Source organism: Amblyraja radiata, chromosome 18, assembly GCF_010909765.2.
Source record: "Amblyraja radiata isolate CabotCenter1 chromosome 18, sAmbRad1.1.pri, whole genome shotgun sequence".
In the NCBI taxonomy this organism is placed as follows: Eukaryota; Metazoa; Chordata; class Chondrichthyes; order Rajiformes; family Rajidae; genus Amblyraja; species Amblyraja radiata.
In genome coordinates this window covers 21,935,810-21,958,379 of record NC_045973.1, presented here as the reverse complement: position 1 = coordinate 21,958,379, position 22,570 = coordinate 21,935,810, and the positions used below count along the sequence as shown (strand labels likewise).

Below are 22,570 nucleotides of genomic sequence, written 5' to 3'. Positions count from 1 at the left end.
AATGATATCAATATTATCAATTTGATTTTGTTCTTTTCGAACCTATCAGTTTTTGTGGTTAAATTGAATGGTGCCATTCATTACCATAGTCTGTATATCTCATTCACACACTGTCACCCAAGTTTATTTGCTCAGTGTAAAATTGGTAGTTAATTGCCAGCAAAAAAAGTCATTTGCCAACTAATCAAATCCAAAAATAAACATATCATTGTGAAATATTGGGCTGATCTCTTAGTTGAGTCACTACTGTCTTGAACAGTTATTGGTGAGTCACCAAGTCTAAATAGTGGGTGGAAACCGATGACTTAGAATGTGCATGGAGCTTTGGAGCTGAAAAAGACAGCTCAAAAATTGAATACTTTCCCTTTCTGTATGCATGCCAAAACCTTGCCCAGTCCATGAAAATCACATTATTACATTTCATACTCTCCATTGATATCAGGCATCCAGAGTGTCATATGCACCAGGAATGGAACAATGACATTCTTACTTGCTGTAGATTTAAATGCTAATTAATGCAATAACACATCAAATCAATTTATAATAATGTTATCAGTACTCCTAGTAATCAGACGACAATAGTGCGACCAAAACACAGTCCATTGTAGATTTTGGTTGAGTAGGATTGTGGTCAGGGTTGTACAATATGATTCAGGAGCCTGATGGTGGTTGAGAAAATGCAGTGATTTTCTGGATTGAAAGATACAGCATGAAAACGGGCATCACGTGTTCATGATGGAGGTGCATTCTCTTGGGAGGAAAAAAGGAAGGCACTTCACTGCTAGATGTTCCAAGTGTGGGGGAACAGGAGTTGCTAAATCAGAGCACCCCAGAGGTTACCATGAAGCAGATGCTGTTGCCTCCCTTTTCCTGATGACGCTTATTGAGAAACCTTTGGGCTGGGGGGCTGAGTCTGGAGAGCTGTGAAACAGAGCACACAGCATTCCCACATGACCCTTTCAGGACTGAAGGGAAATGCCGTTTTACCAATGATATTTTCTAGGGACCATGTTGGTTGGCTTAGACGATGTTGGAGAGGATGATTGGGGTGGGGGGGTGTCATACTTCCCAGCACTTCAATCTTACTTGCAGGCTGACTGGCAACCACGATTATGGGCACCGTGGAGGCCTGTCCAGATAATGCACTCTCTGTTTATAAGCTCTAGGATTGGAAACACTGTTGCGTCCGGAGATCCGAATATCGCTAATATATTTAAACGGTCCAGTAGCTGGTCTGTTATACCGCTGGTTTGTGCTGTTTCTCTTAACATGCATAGTTTAAAACTGTTATCTAATCTTGACCTGCTGAGTTGATGAAAAAATGTCACTACACTCTAGTATCATCTCAACCCTTCCAAAGAATGCATTACTTGCTTAATTCAAAATGCATATTCTCCCCAGTAGCTTAATCTTTTTACATTTAATATGGGCAATATGGATGGTAACAATGAGGTTTATTACTACAGTTTTATTTGTTGGACATATGATGTGGATTGTGACCTGGCAATGTTTAAAGATGCTAGTTGCTGGTGGAGTTGAGATGTGTTGACGCTCATTATTGGGGTTTAACGCAAATGGCCGTTCAAATGTAAGCTTTGGAGACAAGAGAAGATGTTGTTACAGCTAAATTCAATTATGACTTCCAAACTTCCTAGGGTCATGTATACAGCAGGATGCTGAGTTCCTTTACCTGTGGGAGCATATCATTATTAGTTTGGAGTGCATTTAAATTAGGATCACTGGTCATACAGTGAGACCAAGTCCATTCTGGTAATCATATGATACAATGGTAATGGAGTTGTTGACTAATCTGACAATCAATAGATTTGACTAATGCTGGCTCAGTATGAGACACGGAAGCAGCCTGTGTTGGAGGACTTTGCCAATGACAGACCCAGTGACCTGATCACTTAAGCATTCACAGTTCACTTGTTACTTGGCTGAAATAGTTGTTTGAAGCTTTCACAAGAAGACTGGAAATGAAAGCTTGCTTTGATGCAGTCACTTCAGATCTAATCTAATGTAGAAATGTCAGAGAAGAAGTGGGAATAATGGGAATCACTGTAGCAAGTCATATTTTCAATATTCATCAAAAGTTGTCAGTTGGCTAGAAAAAATGGCACAGTGAGTGTTTTCCATACTCTGCACAGCAATAGGTTAACATGCTACAGTTCACAAAAGGATTACTGCTTTAAGAAATATTCTCACAATGAGAAACTGAGGACAATTGGGGCTTGGGATGAGGAAGCGATCAGTTTGAGTAGGTATGTAGAACTTGGGGTTTCATTGCATGTCAGAAAATGGTACCTTAATCGAAAGCAATCACCTGTTGGGAAATGTGAGAAGGCAACAGAAAAGTACATTGCCAATTGAGTGCCGTTCACATCAAAGGTTCAATTGGGAAAAAAAGCTTATTCTGAATTAGAGTACTAGTCCATTCCCTTGAAAGAAATTCCATATCCAGGCATTCCTTTCCCACTTCAAATCTGTTTTGCTATAATAACAGAACAAAATGGTGAGCTTTACAAGGGCAGTGAGGCCTCTTTCTTTGCTGGCTCGCAGTGAGCAGATCAACTTCACCCTACCCACGAGTAAAGATTTACTGAGACCAGCAAGCAATCAGGCATTGGGGTATTATTTTTCCATTAATCAACCCATGTGACCACGAGTGTTCTTTTGCCAAAACGAATCCAGTAAACATATCTCAATCCTCCTCGAGTGGAACCTTCAAGTTACAACTTGTCGCTGAATTTGAAGCTGCACTTTGTGAATTGTACATGCTGGTCCATTACGGCAATGCAAGGCTGCACCAGTGCAAAGGTATGACAGAGATTTATCATTGGGCTGTATCATTGGAGCGTAAACGGGTGGCGTGATGGCTGATCTTCCACTAAATGGCACATGGGGGCTGCAGGTAGTTTGTGCCCCAGGTGGCATATTTAGCATGAAATAAGTGAATGAGGTTTGAATTCAGGTTTGTTTTTTAAAGTCCTGTGCTTCAAACGAGATGTATTTCTTTTCTCCTATTGAAGCAAATTAGAACAGGAATAAGCAGTTAATAGAATACATTTCCCTCCAAGCCTACTCCACCAGCCAGTTGGATCATGACTGTTCTGTGGTTCAAACCAACCGTTCTACCTGAATTCAACCCCTGATATCGCTGCTTCAATAACAGTTCTTAAAATTTTAATTGTCCCTCCTCCCCCTTTCTCCTTCCCCACCATCCAGTCTTTTGTGGGAGAATGTTCTGAGCTTACTGTACACTACAAACAAGTGCATCTTGGCATCAGCCCTAAACTGTCTAGTTGTAATGTTTAGAAATGTCCTTGTTCAGGATTCTACCACAAGGTTAAATAGTTTTCATCTAACAATAATGAATTTATTCTCTTGCAGGTTATTATCATATGTCAGCTGCCCAGGATAAGTGACAGGATTGTGGCCAGCGTGAATCTGAATTAGGAGTATCACCGCAGTGGCTGTGAAGTTTTATTTTCTCTCTCCTTCGTGATCAACCCGGTTTCTACGTTTTTTGAAGAAGTTTGGCTATTGTGGATTTGGAAATGTTTCTTCTGCACGGACTGGGGAGGACTCTGTTGATTCTAGAGTTACTTGAGACCATGACATTGGCACACTGGCAGAATGAGCCATTGCAGATCATCAGAGACTTGGACAGCCAGATTGAGGCTTCCATGCATTCTGTATTGGGGCAGGACACGCCTGCCGTGACCTTCAGTGTCCCTGATGGCTCTGCATACATCAGCCGGGCCTTTGCAATGAGAATCCCAACTGAAGGACTACCTGCCCATGCTGTGTTGAAGGTAAATCTCTCATTTTGTATAATAATATTTGAAAAATAATTAAACTGTAATTTCTTTCCTGTCTTCAGTCAATGAGAATCCCCTACCTTCCCTCAATATGCACACATCTTGAATGTTTTTGCCTTTTCCTTGTTGCTTGTGTTAACGTTAAGTTCAGCTCACTGCACCACCCATATTTTGAAGGTGCTCCCACATTGCTGTTATGTCGAAAATGCCAAGATTGTGACATTGAAGGAATGGAGATGTAGGTCCAAGGAAGGATGATGTGTGACTTGGAAAAGGAGTTCTTTGACACCTTTTCACTGATTTTGGAAATTGACTTCCACTTTTCTTTCTTTGGAATTTACCAATCAGAAACAAAAATCTTTAGTGGTCATACCAATCCCAAATAGAGGTTTTAATACACTCTTCACACAAGATGCCAGCTCTGAACCGATTGAATTCTTGGTCATAGGGCTTTTTACAGAGTGCTGAACAGATTGCTCCCTCTGATGGTTCAAATCAAACACTGCACATACTACAAATGTACAGTTTTAATGTACTCCTGTTAATTGGAGCAAGTTGTTTCTTCTGATTTCAGGTCGGCATCTTTAGCAGAGTTCAGTCCAAGCAGATGTTTACAAAAAGTTGCACAGCTACTGCCTGTCTCAAAAAATGTTAATTTACTGAAATTATTTGTAGGTTACAAGAAAAGAGATATGATGAATATTAACAGTTTTATTCATGCAGAGGAGATCAGGATGCAAGAAAAGAGAGCAGGTGTAATCTGTGACCCTCAAATCTAATTTACCATTTACCGTGGGGAGAACAAAGGAGGACCCAGAATGGGATGACTGCCGAGAGGGAGAATAAAGGAGGACCCAGTGTGGGGGAACCACTGAGAACTAAGGGGGACTATAATGGAATGTATTAAAAATGGTTTGTGTCAAAATTCATTATTCATCGTTGAAAACATTAGCGCCGCAGTGGTGCTGCTTTCCAACTGGAATGGTGAAGGGCGCACCACGCATCTCTGTCCTCCAGTTCCTGCGGACTTCAGCTGCTGGAAGTGTAGGATTTTGGTGTGTGTGCATTATCATCATTCCTTACAATGCTATGTACGACGGTGATCGCAATTTCTACTGAAGTGTGGATGGCCGTTGGCTCGCTGGAAGCTCATCTGCGGTTTGATAGGTCTTGTTTTTGGTCCTGCTGGAGGTCCACAGCCACCTCCTCACCCGGCAAACCAGGTGGGGAATATGGTTTAGTCGCCGACTATCCGACCAAATTGACTATCTGTCAAAATAGGATACTTGTTTCTCAGCATTCTCCCTAAGCATAGGAGCACCGCAAGGCTGCGTACTCTCCCCTCTCCTCTACTCTCTCTACACCAATGACTGCACCTCCACTGACTCCTCTGTCAAGCTTCTCAAGTTTGTGGACGACACAACCCCGATTGGACTGATCCAGGATGGGGAGGAATCTGCCTACAGACAGGAAGTGACGCAGCTGGCGTCCTGGTGCCATCGCAACAACCTGGAGCTCAATGCTGTTAAGTCAGTGGAATTGATTGTAGACTTTAGAAGAACTCCCCCTACCCTCACCCCATTCACCATCACCAGTCACATCTGTGGAGTCTAAGTTCCTGGGAACCATCATCCCCCCCCCCCCCCCCCCCCCCCTCCCCACTCACTCCATCTTTATCCCTCTCTACCCTCTGCCCCCTCCCTCCCTGCCCCCTCCCGCTCTGCCACCCCCGCCCCTCCCTCTCCTGCCTCCCCCCCCCCCCCTCTCCCTCCCTCCCGCCCCCCTCCCTCCCCCGCCCCCCCTCCTCTCTCCGCCCTCTCCGACCGCCACTCCCTCCCTCTCAGCCCCCTCCTCTCCGCCCCCTCCCTCCCTCTCAGCCCCCTCTACCTTTCCCTCCGCCTTCCCTCTCTGCCCCCCCTCCCTCCCTCTCTAGGGATTGAAGTGGGAGAGTGAAAAGGAGGAGGAGGGAGTGCTGGGGATGAGGAGAAATGAGCCGCGCTTGCGCAGTTGGGGGCTATGTGTGAATGGTGCTATATTGCGTTGGGGGAACGGGTGAGTGGTGGAATCTTGCGTTGGGGGAGCAGACGTAATGCCAATGGGTCTGCACTTGGTCTACTATTTTCATAAAATTGTATTGACTCTGTGTGCTAATGTGTTAGCTTTCTTGGTACTATGTTATCACTTCATTAATAATGAATTTCAGCATTAACCAGACAACTGAAATTAAATAAAATGGTCTGTCATTCCCTGTTTCTGCCCCTTCTAATTTTTGTATGCTTTCAGAGTATTTAGTGCAAAGAGTAAACCTTAAATACCTCTGCCATTCTCAATTCCCATTGTTAATTCTGCTATCTCATCTTCTAAAATACCATCTTTTGGTTTTGCTACTCTCCTTTTTACGTAGGAACTTTTGTTTTGAGTCTTGCCAATTTGTATTAATTCTATTTTCTCCCTCCCCATGACATTTTGATAATTCTTTACTGCTTCTCCGAGTCTTTAGCTTTATGGACACTTTCTTTTAATCTAATATAGTCTACAATTTTAGTTACAGAAAGATCTTTGTTGCCCCATAGCGGCTTTCTTTCTAAATTAAGTTTGTATTCAACGAGAATCCTTTTTTGTTGTTGTTTCATGTCACTGCTTATCTACTATCAATCCCTTAACTTTATTTCCCAATCTGCCTAGCCAACACATTCTCGTACCTCTGAAAGTTTCTTTATTTAAAACTATAATTTTAGACTTAAGGTTGTCACTCCCAAACTGAAAGAAAAATTCTGTCACATTATAATTATTCTTACCTCAGGGGTCCATTACTTTTAGATTAATCCTGTTTCATTGCAATAGCCTTTTGCTTGGTTGGGCTCATAATTCAATTCTGAAAGGACCCTGTGAGATTTTGGCAATTTATAAGAGCAAGGGTATAAAAATAATTGAACTAGAAATGCAAAATTTGTCTGCACTCACTCTTTGAAGGAATGGGCGGTTGAGTTTGGCTTCCTGCATTTGCACCATAGCTTTCTTTCTCCCCACCCATGTACTGATCCAGTTGCCAATTTCCCAACAAGAGGATGGGCTAATTGGAGACGGTCAACATGGCTTTGTCTAAAGCGTCTCATGTCTTACAAACTTGATTACGTTTTTTCAGGAGGTAACAAAAGGTGAAGTGTAGGGCAGTGGATGTTGTCTGCACGCACATTAGTAAAGCATTTGATTAGGTCCCTCGTAGGCTGATCCACAAGATTAAGATCCATGGGATCCACTGACTTGTTGGTTTGGACTCGGAACTGGGTTGCCCACTCAAGTCACGGGTTAGTGGAGGAAGGGTGTTATTGATGGAAAGTAACCAATGTTTCAGAGGGATTAATGGTGGGACCATATGACACACATTGGTAGAATTGTGGCCAGCGGAGGATGCTGTCAAAGGATACAGCAGGAAATGGATATGGGCAGAGAAAATGACAGGTGGAGTTTAATCTAGGCAAATACTAGGTGTTGTATTTTGGAAGATCAAATAAGAGGAATGTATGCTTGTAATGGAAGAACTCTTGATATTACTGATGTGCAGAGGAATCTTGGGGTCCAAGAGAACGTCCCTGAAAGTAGCAACAAGTAGAACAATTCCATTGCCCTACCAATGATGGCAATGTTGTTTGCCAATGATGGCAAACATACCATACACCTTCTTTAAAGATGATAGACTAATTAGGACCCGTTGGGCCCCTGTCACACTGGAGGCCTGGTCCCCCAACGCAACCCGTTCCCCCAACGCAATATTCCACCACAGCCCCCAACTGCGTTGGCACGGCTCATTTCCCCTCATCTCCAGCACTCTCTCCCCCTCCTCTTCACCCTCCCTCTTCTTTCCCCTCCCCTCCCCAATCCCTCCCTCCCTCCCTCCCTCACCTCTCCCTCCCTCTTCTTTCCCAACCCTGTCACTCCCTCCCTCCATAATTCCTCTCCCCTCCCTACCCCTCCTCTCTCACTATCTCCTCCCCCACTCTCCCTCCTCACCTCCCCCACTTTCCCCTCCCTCTCTACTCCCTCCTCTCCCTCAATCCCCCCCAGTCTCCCTCCTCGCCTCCCCCACTTCCCTCCCCCCCCCCCCTCTCCCTACCCCCTCCTCTCCCCCAATCCTCCCTTTCTCCCTCCTCACCTCCCCAGGATCTCGAGGTTGCCTTGACCGGAGGTTGCCTTAACAGGAAGCAGAGACAGGCGCCACCGGTGACTGACAGTTGACGCAGCCAATCAGTGTGGCGATGGTGCAGGAAGGGGCATTGTCGTCTCGGCAGTGACTGACAGGAGAGACCAATATGCGCATGAGCGTTTTAAAAGATTTTTAAACCTTAACTTTTAAAATATACCACCGATCGGAACAAAACTTGTTGCACTTGCAGCACAGGAGAATGGTGAGTAAGGTGGCGAAAAATCGTAGTACCGTTTTTACGCAAATGTAAAAATAACACAAACCGGAAGGTAACAAGATGAGAGTTTTAGTTATGGATAGAAGATAGATGTATAGTATTTTTGCCTTAATTGATTGGGGCATTGAATTTGAGTCAAAGGTGCTGTGCAGCTTTATAACGTTTTGGTTGGGCCACATTTGGAATAATGTGTACTTCTGATAGCTCCATTGCAGGAAGAATGTAGAAATTTAGGAGACAGGGCAGATGGGGTTTACCACAATTCTATTTGGATTAAAGGCTATTAACTATAAGGAGACATTGAACAAACTTGGCTTGTTTTTTTCTGGGGCATTGGAAACTGAGGTGCGACCTGGTAGATATAAAATTGCAAGAGGCATAAATGTGGACAGTCATAATCTTTTTTTCAAGGGCGGTAATGTCCAATACTAGAGGGCATAGCTAAGGTGAAGAGGGGATAAGCTTAAAAGGAGATGTGCGGGGCGAGTTTTCTTTTTACACAATGGTGAGTGCCTGGAATGCACTGCTTTGTGACTGTGGAAGTGGATATGTTTGTGACATTTAAGAGACCCTGAGATAGGCACATGGCTATGCCGCGAATGGAGTGATGATGGATCATGTGCAGGCAGGAAGAATTTGTTTAATTTGCCATAAGTTCAGCACAGACATTGTGATCTCAAGAACTTGTTCCTGTTCTGCACTGTTTTTCAATTATGGCAGTAACATTTGTATAGTTGGATTCCAACCAGTTGACTATAACTTTAGTATTAATTTCAGGAAATTCTTCACATGGTATCCAACGTAATCTAATTCAGTGTCAATCAGATATAATAAAAAGCTATCAGAGCCTATGTTCTCAGCGATCAAATGTGAAATTATCTGAACACTCGCAATATAATGAATGCCAACACTGTAATCATGATTTCATTTGGACCTTTGAGATTTTGTTTGGGCCAATAAGCCTGCTCTTTCAACATGAATTGAACTTGTTGCCCAAACATGGGGTTACTAGTAAGTGATTCTGTAGTAGGCTAAGTGGCCCTTTATATAAACAATGTGAGCGAAAGTTTGCCTATAAATGATAGGTGTCCATGCCTCAGTGATTTAAGACAGTAGGCCATAAATTCCAGCTGCACGTGCACCGTATGATGTTTTGGTGCTTGAGTGTGTTTCAGATAAGACCTAAAGCTTATCTGCTTCCTCAAGTAGAGAAAAACATTGCACTGTACTAATAGGGACGAGTAGGAGATTGATACTCTGTTGCCTGGGTATTATTTTCCCCTCGTGCTCAGGTCCTATATTTTAGCCAGGCCAGCAATGAGAATAGCTCTTTCGTGCATTCAAGAAAACTGCTAAAATGCTTTGGATTTAAAGTCTTGTGCATAGATTTGTTTTAGTTAAGCTGAGAACTACACTTAAATGAGACTAGGTGTCTCACATCTCCAACGGTTAGTTTTGAACTTATCCTCTTTCAGGCCACTATGTATCCTGCTTCCAGCCAGGGTAAAAATGTATAAAACTGAGCTACAAGGAGAATCGGGTTCCAAAAACTTCTGAGAACTTGTACAGAAAGGCGTAGAACTTTTTTTGTTGTACTGCACAAAGAGCCTTTATGTTGCATTTATACACACATGGGAAATTCAGACTCCAGGCTTGTTCTCAAGTAGACAGCACTATTTAATAGTTTAAAAAAGAAAAACCTTTTGCAAACAATTCAGATCAAAATTCAGGACCCAATGTACACCAATTATATATACTAACCAACCAGAATGAGGGGCTTACTTCAAGAGAAATTTGCAAACTTCCCATTTTAGTAAAATAATTGTACAAGGATTCTTTTTTTAGAACCAATTCATCTTCTGTCAGCCAGTTGCTTATTATTCAGTTTTCTGTCGTTTGCCACAAACTGTGGGCAAATGGACTTGGTGTGTACGGGCAAAATGGGCAGCATGTATGTGATGGGTCGAAGTGCCTGTGTCATTGCTGTACTCAATTTGCTCACTTAAAGAAAAGCTTGTACTTTTGGAGTTTTTTTAATGACGTTGGGACATCCAAAAGCGTATTGTAGCCAATAAGTCATTATTGTCTAATGATCCAGACACCAGTGTAAAGGTCCCACCACAACATCTGGGGAATTTGCATATATTTACCTAAATCAATAAAGCTAGAATAAGAGCCAATGTTAAATTAGCTATCAGATTAGAGTTAAACCTGTTTGGTTTATTGATAGCCCTTGGGGAAGAAAACTTTGTGTCGCAAGACACTTCCTTCTAAAGTAGCAAGCTGCTACAAAATTCTGAGTAAAATTGGATGCAGCACCAAACTGAACTAAGCACAAAATTAAAACAACAAAGGTACATCTATTTCATTGACCATGATGACTTCCCAGTGTTGACATTTTTGGATTCTTGCTGAACTCGGAAAAGCTGTACATGGGACTTGGCCTTTGTCAGCATGATGTTGTATGGCACCAGATGACACAACAGAAAGGAAACTTCCACTAATTTATACTTTCATTTCTCAACTTGATAAATCAGAATGTTCCTATTTGACATAGCTAGGTAAAGAACTAAGGAATCCAAGAGCATAATGTATTCTGGATTTGGTGCTTCACCGTTCATTACCAAGGTTGACCTGACGGCATCAGGTGGTGTGTTTTTGACAACCACTAAGCCAGCCACAATCAAAAGGATAGGTAGTGTGACCCAATGTGAGGAAAATAATCCTACCTGACCTTTTTCTTGCCAATCTGGCAGATAACTTTTATTATTTGGATCAATCCCTTACTAACTGGGATTGATCCAAATCAATCTAGCGGCACGAAAACTGGCTTCCGCGGGCCATTGTACGTCAGTAGCAGCAGAATTGTATTCTACCACAGCCTGTACCACCACATCACAGTAAACTTAGCAATATGTTTAAGAAGGAACTGCAGATGCTGGAAAATCGAAGGTAGACTAAAATGCTAGAGAAACTCAGCAGGTGAGGCAGCATCTATGGAACGAAGGAAATGGCAACGTTTCGGGCCGAAACCCTTCTTCAAACTGATGTGAGGGTGGGGGGGGAGGGCGGGAAGAAGAAAGGAAGAGGTGGAGCCAGTGGGCTGAGGGAGAGCTGAGAAGGAGAGGAGAAAGCAGGGACTACCTAAAATTAGAGAAGTCAGTGTTCATACCGCTGGGGTGCAAACTGCCCAAGCAAAATATGAGGTGCCACTCCTCCAATTTGTGTTGTGCTTGGTCTCACCGAGGTTGATCATACGCTGAATAACCCAACCAGATTTTTGTTTGGAAGAGTTAAGAGATAATAGAAATTGCATTCATTGCAACGTGTAAAAAGAGATGAGATACTGTATTGTAATTTTGCTGCAGGTCATTGTGGTATATATCATGTCTTGATTGGTGAATATCAATGCTGCCGCCGACCTTCACCTGCCCACCGGTAACTGACTATCGCCCCCTCACTGATTACACCGACCCTCGCTACCTACCCGATTCCACCGACTATCGCCACCAAAACGGGACCGCCGAACCTCGCTGCCCCACCGGGGCCTACTCACCGAGACTGCCGAACCTCGCTGCCCCACCGGGGCCTACTCACCTCGCCGCCTCACCTGGACCGCCGAACCTCGCCGCCTCACCAGGACAGCCGAACCTCGCCGCCTCACCGGACCGGCCGAACCTCGCCGCCTCACCGGACCGGCCGAACCTCGCCGTCTCACCAGACCGGCCGAACCTCGCCGCCTCACCGGACCGGCCGAACCTCGCCGCCTCACCGGACCGGCCGAACCTCGCCGCCTCACCGGGCTCGCCGCCTCACTGACAATCCGCCCACCGGGACCTCCCACGATACGCCCGCTGACCTGGCCTCCACCATCGACTCCACCGACCCTCGCCACTCCGCCGCTCTCCAGCACACTGCAGCCATCGCCTTACCCGAGTCCTAGGCTCAGCACCGGGCCTGAAATCTCCACGCTGCAGACTCCAACTCCTCGGGGGTTGACTGCACCGGGTCCTAGTGCTAGTCCCCCTAACCCATGGAACCTCAGTGGTTGTTCCACTGGGTCTTCCCCTCCAACCATGTGACCCCAGCTCTTCCCCCTAATGGTCCTCATACCCCCTCCCTCCCTGGCGCGCTGATCTCTACAAGGCTGAGGCCACGCACCAACTCTCAGACCTCCTCCTACTTATCCTTGGACTATGACCCCACAGACGAGCACCAGGCCACTATCTCTAGCACCATCACTGACTTCATCAACTCCGGCTCCCTGGCCTCCCAAGCCTCCAACCTCATCGTTCCCCAGCCCCGCACAGCCCGTTTTTACCTATATTCAGGAAGAAGGGTTTCGGCCCGAAACGTTGCCTATTTCCTTCGCTCCATAGATGCTGCTTTACCCGCTGAGTTTCTCCAGGACTTTTGTCTACCATTAATGAAGAGCATTCCAGTAGCAACCCTATGTGTACTTGAAAATGAACAATTAATCTTTACCTATAGATGTGTTATAGACGACTAACAGACTGATCATAGCTTTGCAATCCTAACCCATTCAGATGTGAATAATGATGGACTATTTAAACAAACAAAGGGAAGAAGAGACCTGTGAATATTCCTATTGTCACTGAAGGCAGAAGCCATCATGTGAGTGCCCAAAATTAGTGTTTGTAACCATCTTCAAAACTGCTAAGTCATTATTCCAATCATGATGTTCTCCTGAAGCCCCCACTATTGCAAAAAGATATCCAATCGATTTGCATGGGAAGCTCCAATAAAACTGGAGCTGCACAGTGGTGAGAGGAGTGCTGTGGTTGAAGTTGTAAATTGCTCTATGTAAGATCGGTGAGGATGTTGTAAGGCAATCATCACAGCACCAGAACTTCCCCATGAGAGTGTCTTGGGCTTTTAGTTTCACTTTAATTTTAGAGATACAGCGCAGAAACATGCTCTTCGTCCTACAGTCTGTGCCGCCCAGCGATTACCCCGTAAGCACTATCCCACACAATAGGGACAATTTACTATTTTTACCAGCCAATTAACCTACAAACCTATACGCCTTTGTGTGAGAGAGGAAACCGGAGCACGCGGAGAACATCCATGCGGTCACAGGGAGAACATACAAACTCCGTACAGTCCGGATTAAACCCGGGTCTCTGGTGCTGTTAGGCAGCCACTCTACTGCTGCGCTACTGTGCTGCTGCCTTTAGTCATCAATGACCCCCTCCCTGGAGGTCTGGACATTTTCTGATGATCGTGTTCATATCTATTTGCATTTCCTTGGAAAATTAAGCAGTCCATACTGTGTCGTCTAGTTGTTGGATGACCGGAAATATTAGTACCAATGTACAACCAAATATCATCCATGTCCTGTGAGGCCTTGACATTCATTGTGAGTCTACTGAATTGTCCTACCATGATCATCCTTGGAATCACCTTTGTCAGAAACTTAACTAGAACAGCCACATACATTGACTGCAATTCTTAAGTCAGCGACTTGGTATTCAGTGGTGAACAGCATGCCTCCTGACTGTCAAGTCTTTCTATTATCTATGAGTCAGGCTGTTAGGTGTTGAATGGATGGATTTTAAATTTTAATTGTAATTAATTTATAGTTTATTAGCCATGATCACAATGAATGGCTAGAAGGGCCGAATGGCCGCCTCCTGCACCTATTTTCTATGTTTTTCTATGTTAGACAAGTATGTAAAAACATACAAAGCAATAATGTAATCTTTTCTGCTTTTCTCTCGCGGTCGGGACAGTCGAACCATCCGCGGTCGGGGCAGCCGAACCATCCGCAGTCGGGGCGGCTGTAGCTCCCGAGTTGGGGCAGTCGAAGCTCCCGAGTTGGGACAGTTGAAGCTCCCGTGGTTGGAGCTCCCGAAGTCGATCCTTAACCAAGGGACCACGAGATCCACGATGTTAAGTCCGCAGGCTCCCGCAGTTGGAGCTCCAGAAGTCCTTCCCCAGGAAAGGGACCGCCAGCTCCACGATGAGTGCAGTATTAATAACCATCAAATCTGAACACCATCCAGGTCCAAGTAGTCCCTTTGACAAGCCATCCATCACAGTAAATATTCACTACATCCATCTCAGACAGCCTTGAGTGAAGTCGCAGCTAATGTTGTAAATTTGCAAAGCTCTTCACATCTCTCAAACCTCCAGTGATGGCTGCCTTGCAAGATTAAGAGCACTTTCTCTAAAAGGCTTTAACAGTTAGGGAAGGACGCTCAATTGAGTATTTTGGGGTGGGCATTAAATGCTGGCTTCACCAGCAATGTTCGCATCATATAATTGATGTTTTTAAACAGGGTTTGTACAATATGCTTCCATAAATGGTTGCGTGGGATAACCAGTTGATCTGTTTCCATGATTTTGACTGATGAAAAAAATATTAGCTTGGATGCGAGGGAAAGTTCCTTGATACATATGACCCTTCATGTCCAGTCAAAATGGCTTCAGTTTAACATCTCATTCAAATGTTGGCACCATTGACAATGTGGTGTTCCATGAGCACCAGACTGAAGTATCATGGCAGTTATTTTTTTTTAAATCTCTGGAACTTTTCATTATCAATGGAAACAACTCATTATTTTCCCCCATCCCATTTGAAGTGCTCCATCCTTGGACCTCATTCCCCACAACATTCCAGGACCTTGACCATAGAATTGACATTCCTTTTTAGAGTGCACTTCCTGGCTCACTTTTTTAAAACTACTACATTGACCAAACTCGGGGTTTCACCTGACGTTCAGTGCTGAATTCTGCTTAACTATTACTGTGTGATGTTTTGCACCCGAGTGTTTTATTACGATGGGCCTTGATCCACAACCTGCTGATTCAGGTGGCTGGACTGCCCAGTGGGTCATGGGTGACATTCAGTACACACTACAAATTGAAGGTGACACCCGTAACATGTGGGTAAAGTATATTTAACCTTGGAGCTATTTTGTGCTGGTGTTAAATGTGACTTGCCTGTTGGAATTTGCAGTACTGCTGATTAGTAAATACCTGGCAGTGGGTCACATTTTTTCTGTGAGGACTACTATAACTTCCTTATAAGGCCTTCCACTTGTAGCACTGCTGCAGTATAGGTCTGGCAGGTGGAGGATGGATGGCCAGTGCATAGTGTATTGAAGATAGCTTTAATTATGAGAATTTTAAATTCAAACTTGGTCTAATATAACAAATTATTTGCGACACTAATGATTGCAGATGCTGTAGTCGATATATCTCTATATACTGGCTATCTGCCTTAATGTCGATTATCCATTTCCCAACTCAGATGCTGCTCGACTCACTGATCCCCACAACACAACAATGCTTCAACAGCGGTGATTTCCTGCACATACAGCTTTGCAAGTCAGAAAAGTTCCTGGCCTGATCACTAGAATGGGGAACTAGAGAGCTGCAATTCCTGTGCTCCAGCAGGAAATGATGAGTGGCAAAGATTGTAAAAGGAATACTGCCACTTGGAGATAGGAAGCACACCTGGTAGTGAGTTTGTGAATTGTTGAAGGCCAGACTTGTCTTGGTGAGGTTCGATGAGTAATATGGGACAACTGTACCTGTAATCGCCACGTTAATTAGAATGATGAATTAGCAAACTAGAGAAAACTAAATTAGGCTAGGGAGTGTTGTGGCTGGAGTATACTACATTATAAAATAAACATGTCAGATTGGATAATGTTCTGATTGGATTACACTTTCCTACTGATGCAAACTGCTCAGAGCAGTTCAGGCCGCAAGGGAGCTGGGGAAAAAACTAAAAGGCTCATAGTCCCCAGCATCAGAGGACTAAGCATGTAAGAGTAGGATGTTCAACCTGACCATGTGAGTGACAGACATCCTTATCAAAGTAAACATGATGGTAGGGGAATGGGGAAGGTAGGTTCAGAGTTTTTTCTCACTTTCAAAGTTGTACATGATGTAGGACCGCCATTACAACGCTGGAATGGGTTTCCAATTAAGGAAGCCTCAGAACATTGAAGAAGCATTGGATGATTGGACAGAGACATAAAATGGACCTTCTGCATCTCATTTGCCTTTTGACCATCATCTTGTTCTCAATCTAGCAATGGCTACAAACAGTCAGTGTGCCTTATTTGTTGATCACCTCGTCTCTGAAGATGGGATGTGTTCATAACATTTTACCAACTGTAATGGTCTCATGAGTCAGAGAGGGGTAACAGGATATTACTTGGCCTGTTATATTGTGCTGAGCCTTTGAATTGACTTCTGAATTAGTCTCGCTGATTGTATTCTACTCTTTTAAGGCTTACATTCTTTCCTAAGGAAATAACCAATTCCTTTTCAAACATTACTGTTGAATCTACTTCCACACATAACAATGAGCAACAAATGGCAGTAAGTGCCTAGACTACCAAAAGAATCTAAAAGCAAAACTAGTGCAAATCAAAGGTAGTTCCTGGTTCCTTTGAATTGCATTTACAATTGCAGTTGACTGCTTTCTGACCTTTTTCTAACGTCTAATTTTTCAACATGCAGGCATCACCTTAGGCATTTGCATAAAGTGAGGTGAGTTGAAGTTTATAAAAGAGTGATTATCTTCAATAATGTTCCCATTTATCTCATCACAGAATTTCATCTGAAAGAAAGAGCTTACATGTGTGTAGTTCTTTTCAGGTCTCTGACTTATCAAGTATCAATTCATTAAAAAAAAAAAAAAGTTTTTAGAATGTTGGTGCCTAGTAAGTTGATCTGATTAAGATAAATGTATTTAATGAGAAGCTAGTTTAGCAAAGAAAAAGGGATATTAAAAAAAAACATAGCTGTGGTTGGGTGAAGACGGTTGTGAGCAAGCTTTTATTGTACAAATACCTGTGTGGACCTTTCAATACTAATAGTGAATTCCATCTCTTGACTCGTGGCCTCATCATATGAGAAACATAACAGAACATTGTGTAATTTCCCCCACATTACCGTCTGGTCGGTATGACCATTTGCCCTGTTGAGTGTTGACATACTAATGGGGTTTCTGGATGTTTCATATGCCAACAGTTAGCTGCTGCCCTCAACCTCATGGCAGTCTGTCTCCACAGGCTTGCATATCGGATGGAAGAAGCCAGCTTCTGTCAGAGACCATCACATAGAGTGATGATCATTATTGGAGGAGGGAAATGAGGGAGAATGACAATACAGAAGAGAAATGTTAACAGTAGTGTTTGTCTCATAACTCGGATGTGCAAAGAACATGGTATCATGATTATTGTAGATTGGTTAGCAATGACTTTATGTGGAAAATCCTGGACTATGCCTATCTGTCTTGCCAGTTTGGCAAATGCAATCTGAGATGCTTTGAAGGATAGACTGGCATTGATATACTCAAATGTTGGAGCAGGTTCAGGGGATGCATAGTCTACTCCTGTAAGGGTTGCATAAGATGTAAAGTAAACTGATGCAGTTCACAGTTGGACTGGAGCATTCATGGTTTGGAGCATTCAAGGTTAATTCACTCCAATAGTTCCACAACTGTATTTAATACATTTGGGTCCAAATAGTAAAGTGTCGGAAATATTCGACATGTCTAATGTTTAAATTTGTTTTTGAATTTTTTTTGAACATTTTTTAATCTGTCCATCCTGGCAGAGTTGTAAATCTCCATCTCCCAACTGCTCTCCACACCACATGTTTGTGAGTACATAAAATTGGCTCTGCAGCACAACAGAGCATGCAGTTACATTCATTCACGTACTCAAACTAAACAAAGCTTGTTTGTGCCGTGTTTTTTTGGTTGGATCCAGTATTTGTAGCACTCAAGTGGTGCACCACCGACTGTTAATATTGGAACATGGGACTAGCGCAACCTGATATAGCCCAGGCCTCTAACTATTCATTGATGTTTCCCTATGAAGGGAAATATTGCACAGTGACACTTGAGAATGTAAAGTAGCAATAATCAAAGAAGCTGCTTGACACTTTCCACTCTCCTCATTGTGACAGTCTGTGTTCCAGTGGACTTCAGCCAACAGTCGTGGGAGTAACCTTGAGTACTAGTTCTATGAAGGTGAATCAAGTGCCAATTGTTCATCAACAAAATCCATCGATTTCTAATGTGCATTTCAATTTATACTACAAGTGCTACTCTTTACAAATAACACTTTAATAATTCCAGCAGTTCAGTGACCATATCCCAGCTTGATTTGGTTGATAGTATAGTAAACTCCAGTGTTCTCTCAACTTCAGACAAACATCAGTGCAGTAATGAAGGTGAGCGCTCTGTGTTGCACTCAGACAAAATTAATCTGAGATCCAATTTAATCCCCTGGATGGAAATAAAATACACCATGTCATGATTCGTATAAGGACACGGGTTTACCTGGACCTGGCCAACATTAAACTCCAAGTTAAGCCTCCAAGTTAAGCATGACCTGGTTATTATCTCAGCATTGGTGTAACTGTGATGCATTATTTATGGAGCATCCTCCATTTCCTTTCCATAGATAATACTAGCATCAAATCCTGCAGTCTTCACCTATGGCAACACATCACTGCCATCCTCCACCAGGTTACACAATCTCAATCGTGACGTGCTTTTAAATATAACACTAACTGTAGCTGCCTCAAGTTTACATGCTGATGTGGAGCATACATTCTGCAGCACTGTGATGGAATATGAAACACTAACGAAATTTAAAGATTTTTGCTGGGATTATAATGGTAAGTTTAGCCTCAATAAAAGACTTGTACCAGCTATACTCATTTAAAAAAAATAAAAAATAAAGTTTTGGTCACCATGTTTAGGAAATATGTTGTCAAGCTGGAAAGGATGCAGCGAAGATTTACGATGATGTTGCCAGGATTCAAGAGCCTGAGCGATAGGGACAGGTTGAGCAGGCTAAGACTCTATTCCTTGGAGTGCAGGAGGATGAGGGGTGATTTTATAGAGGTCCACAAAATCATGAGGATTAGATTGAGTAAATGCACAGTCTATTGCCCAGAGTAGGGGAATCAAGAACCAGAGGACAAAGGTTTAAGGCGAGTGTGGGGAAAAATGTAATAGGAGCCCAAGGGATCACTTTTTTACCCAATGGGATGTAGGTGTATGGAACGAGCTACTTTAGGAGGTAGTTGAGGCAGGTACTATCGCAACGTTTGAGAAACCCTTAGGTACAAGGATAGGATTGGTTTAGAGCAATATGGGCCAAATGCAAGATGGGACTAGAGTAAATGCGACATATTTGTCGGTGTGGGCGGGTTGGGCCGAAGGGCCTGTTTCCATGCTATATGTCTAAATGGTTCTTTCTTAATCCAAGTGGTTCTTCCTTAATTCCCTGCAGTGTAAACACAAGATATTGGAGAAACTCTGCAAGTTGTGGAAATTTCAGGGAGGACAAACAGAACCTTCATATTTGATTACGTTTTGGGGATCAGGGCATCACTGGCATTGCCAAGATTTATTGCTCATGCCTTATTGCCTGTTGTGAAGGTGGAGGACCAGATTCTTGAATGGTTACAGTTCTTCTATTATATTTTTCCCCTCTTATGATGTTACTGAACAGCTTGGTATACGACTTCCGAGATCAGTTAAGGTTCAACCACATGCCTGTGGGTCAGGGCATGCACTTAAGCCTGACTGGGTGAAAGTGGTAGATTTTCCCCTGTGGAGAACATTACCAGTATTTTACCTGTACAGTTGACCCACTGTTATTTACTTGAAGGGCATTTTAGAATTGTAAATAAATTTGTCTGTATTGCTGATGTTTCCAAAATAGGCCATTTATTAAAGAAAGGGATCTATCTATAGTTCGGGTTTCTCAGAAAAGCAATGCTGAGGTAAAATGTTAAAATAAACTGCGGATTAGATTAGCAGGCTCCTTGACATGTTTTATCCCACTCCCAAGCTGAGGAGACAGAAGTGCTAAAACCTAATGTCCACAATAAGTCTCCAGATGATATTAGAGAGGGTATTGATCACATTTTCTTCTTGCTAGCTTCAGAAACACAGCAGATTTGTTTGAATTAACTGCACCAAGTTTTCACCTCTTTATCATTCCAATAAACACCAGTCCTATTCTGGTGGCTTTTCTTCATAATCTATTATTTTAGACACTGAATCAATCATGTTATATTGGTCTGAACTTGTGCCAATAATCTCAAAGTCCTTCAGAAAAGAAACTCGTCTAAGCTCCACAATATTCTACATCTGCCCTTGACAATGACATGGAAAAAATGCACTAAATTTTGATCTAAACAAGTTCTTAAGGTTCTTACCATAATTTGATCAGACTATTGGTAACAGCGCAGCTTCAGATTCGTTCAGAGGTCAATTGCTAGCCAACTTGTTTATATTACAAGATGGCCCAAATGGCACACACTTGTGTTATGTTTCTTTTTGGGTTTTAGGATCTTTCTTCATTCCCTTGGGGGTTGATTGGGGTAAAAGCTCAGGCTTGATTGCTACTGACCCACACACACTAGGGGATCCAATGCTCAACTGCTATCTATGCTGGTTAACTGATCTCATTAGGGCATTAACCCAGCATGCTGCCATTAATCTTCATTGAGTAATAAGAAAAGGGACAAATTTAGCTGGAATTTCTACTGCTGATTCACTCTTTACTTCCCTTATTCTGTAATTTCCTGCTCTCTGTTAAGATATGAGGAATACCATTTTTTTCCTTATTTGCACCACCACTAGTTATCTGTACCTCACCGGATTACAGTCTGGTACTCATGGTTCCACTCACTGGGATCTTCAACATATTTGAATTAGTGCCACTGCCTACTGCTGATTATTGCTCATGATGACCCTGCTGGAAGTTTGGATTATGTTTAAAGAAATGCACCTGACATTGGCAACAAGAAACTCGACAGTCCAGTGCTGTGATATTCAATCTGTAGCTCAAACACATTGAAACTACAATCATTTAATGAGGAAAGCAATATTGAGTAATGGTGATCCAACCTCTTTCATCTGGATGGTGTTATGCTGCTCGACTCAATCTGTTATCATCCAAGAGTATGGAACTTGCTCCATTGGCTGTGAAAGGAACATCTAAATTGCTTCTGGCAGTGCTCTGATAATATTCAGTGCCACAATTATAATACTATTCATACAGCTAATGCCAGGAGTGCATAACTTCCATTTATTTTCCATCTTTGTTAGATATTTCAGGAAATCAATGAGCCTCAAGCAACTTTGGGGAGTGAAAGGATTGTTGAAGTGGCTTTTGAAGCTAAAGAAAATGAATGAAGAATTAGTTTGGAGAGAGCTATGATCAAAAGACGGGCTTGCAATAGGAGGAGGTGATGGTGGTTTCAAGAGGGATAAGGTACAAAACATGGGGATTGAGTTGTGAGCAGGAACTCCTAAGTGTGGATATGTGTCTTTTTACAATGCTGGAGAGATTTTGAGGAACAAGATTATTATTCAGTTTTTTACACCAATACACTGTTCTTAACAAAAATCTGCCCATCATGTGAAACATAAATAACAGATAACTTCAAGACTGAAAGTCAAAAACTTTTTTCATGACAGACAAATCTTCATCGTTTTACCACCAATTTGGGCACCAAAAATGTGACATTAAAAACGCTGCCACATTTAGTCATGAATATTTAATTTATAAATAAACTTCATATGACCCCTCATACATATATGTTTTGATAATGGTCTAGGGAAATATCTTCATCAATACCAGGTGAAAAATACAGTAACATGTCTGGTATTCTGCCTCACAAAGATCCCGTAACGGCCGTTGTGCTTGGTGTCCATTGTCACAATGACGGTTTTCTGGATCGGTACCTCCTTAAGTTAAACCACGGAGGTTCCAAACCTCTAATACTTTTCAAAAACCCAACGAGGTATCCTATGGTAGTAGCGATTTTTGGGCGAGTTAATTATTTTTTTCTTATTTTCCAATTTAATACATCAAAAACATCGTGGTGTCAAAAACGCAACGACCATTTACGATATTTTCCAACCTTTTAAAAATCAATTAAAAAAAATTTTTGAACATAAATTGGTCATCAAATCTAAGAAACAGAGCCAATCTTCAATTTGACAACACACTGTCTCTTGTTTACCTTTCGTACAGACCAAGTCGCTGACTTCATTCCTTCGTGTCAAGTTCCGGAAGCTCCACCGTTACGGAGACATTTTACTTACTAAAATATCATCCCAAATCAAACCTTCTGACGAATCATCGGCCATCGATATAGCTCAAATCCATAAGGGAATGTACTGTTTAGATCACATTGGTGAAAATGTTTGGTTTTCACTAATAATGTGACGATCGTTTTCTGTATATGACGTGTAACGAGCGTGTAATGTGTAATAATGCAATGTACATTGGTGTGTATGATGTGTAA

At 42.6% G+C, this 22,570-nt stretch overlaps 1 protein-coding gene across 1 annotated transcript in view; it reads left to right on the top strand.

Moving 5' to 3' along the window:
* The window catches only part of dag1 (dystroglycan 1), a 118,080-nt gene that overhangs the window by 79,684 nt on the left and 15,826 nt on the right, over positions 1-22,570 (top strand). The window contains exon 2 of the mRNA XM_033036808.1: positions 3,394-3,818. Coding sequence (XP_032892699.1) covers positions 3,561-3,818 — 258 coding nt within the window. The 5' untranslated portion in view covers positions 3,394-3,560. The remainder of the gene's footprint in view (positions 1-3,393; positions 3,819-22,570) is intronic.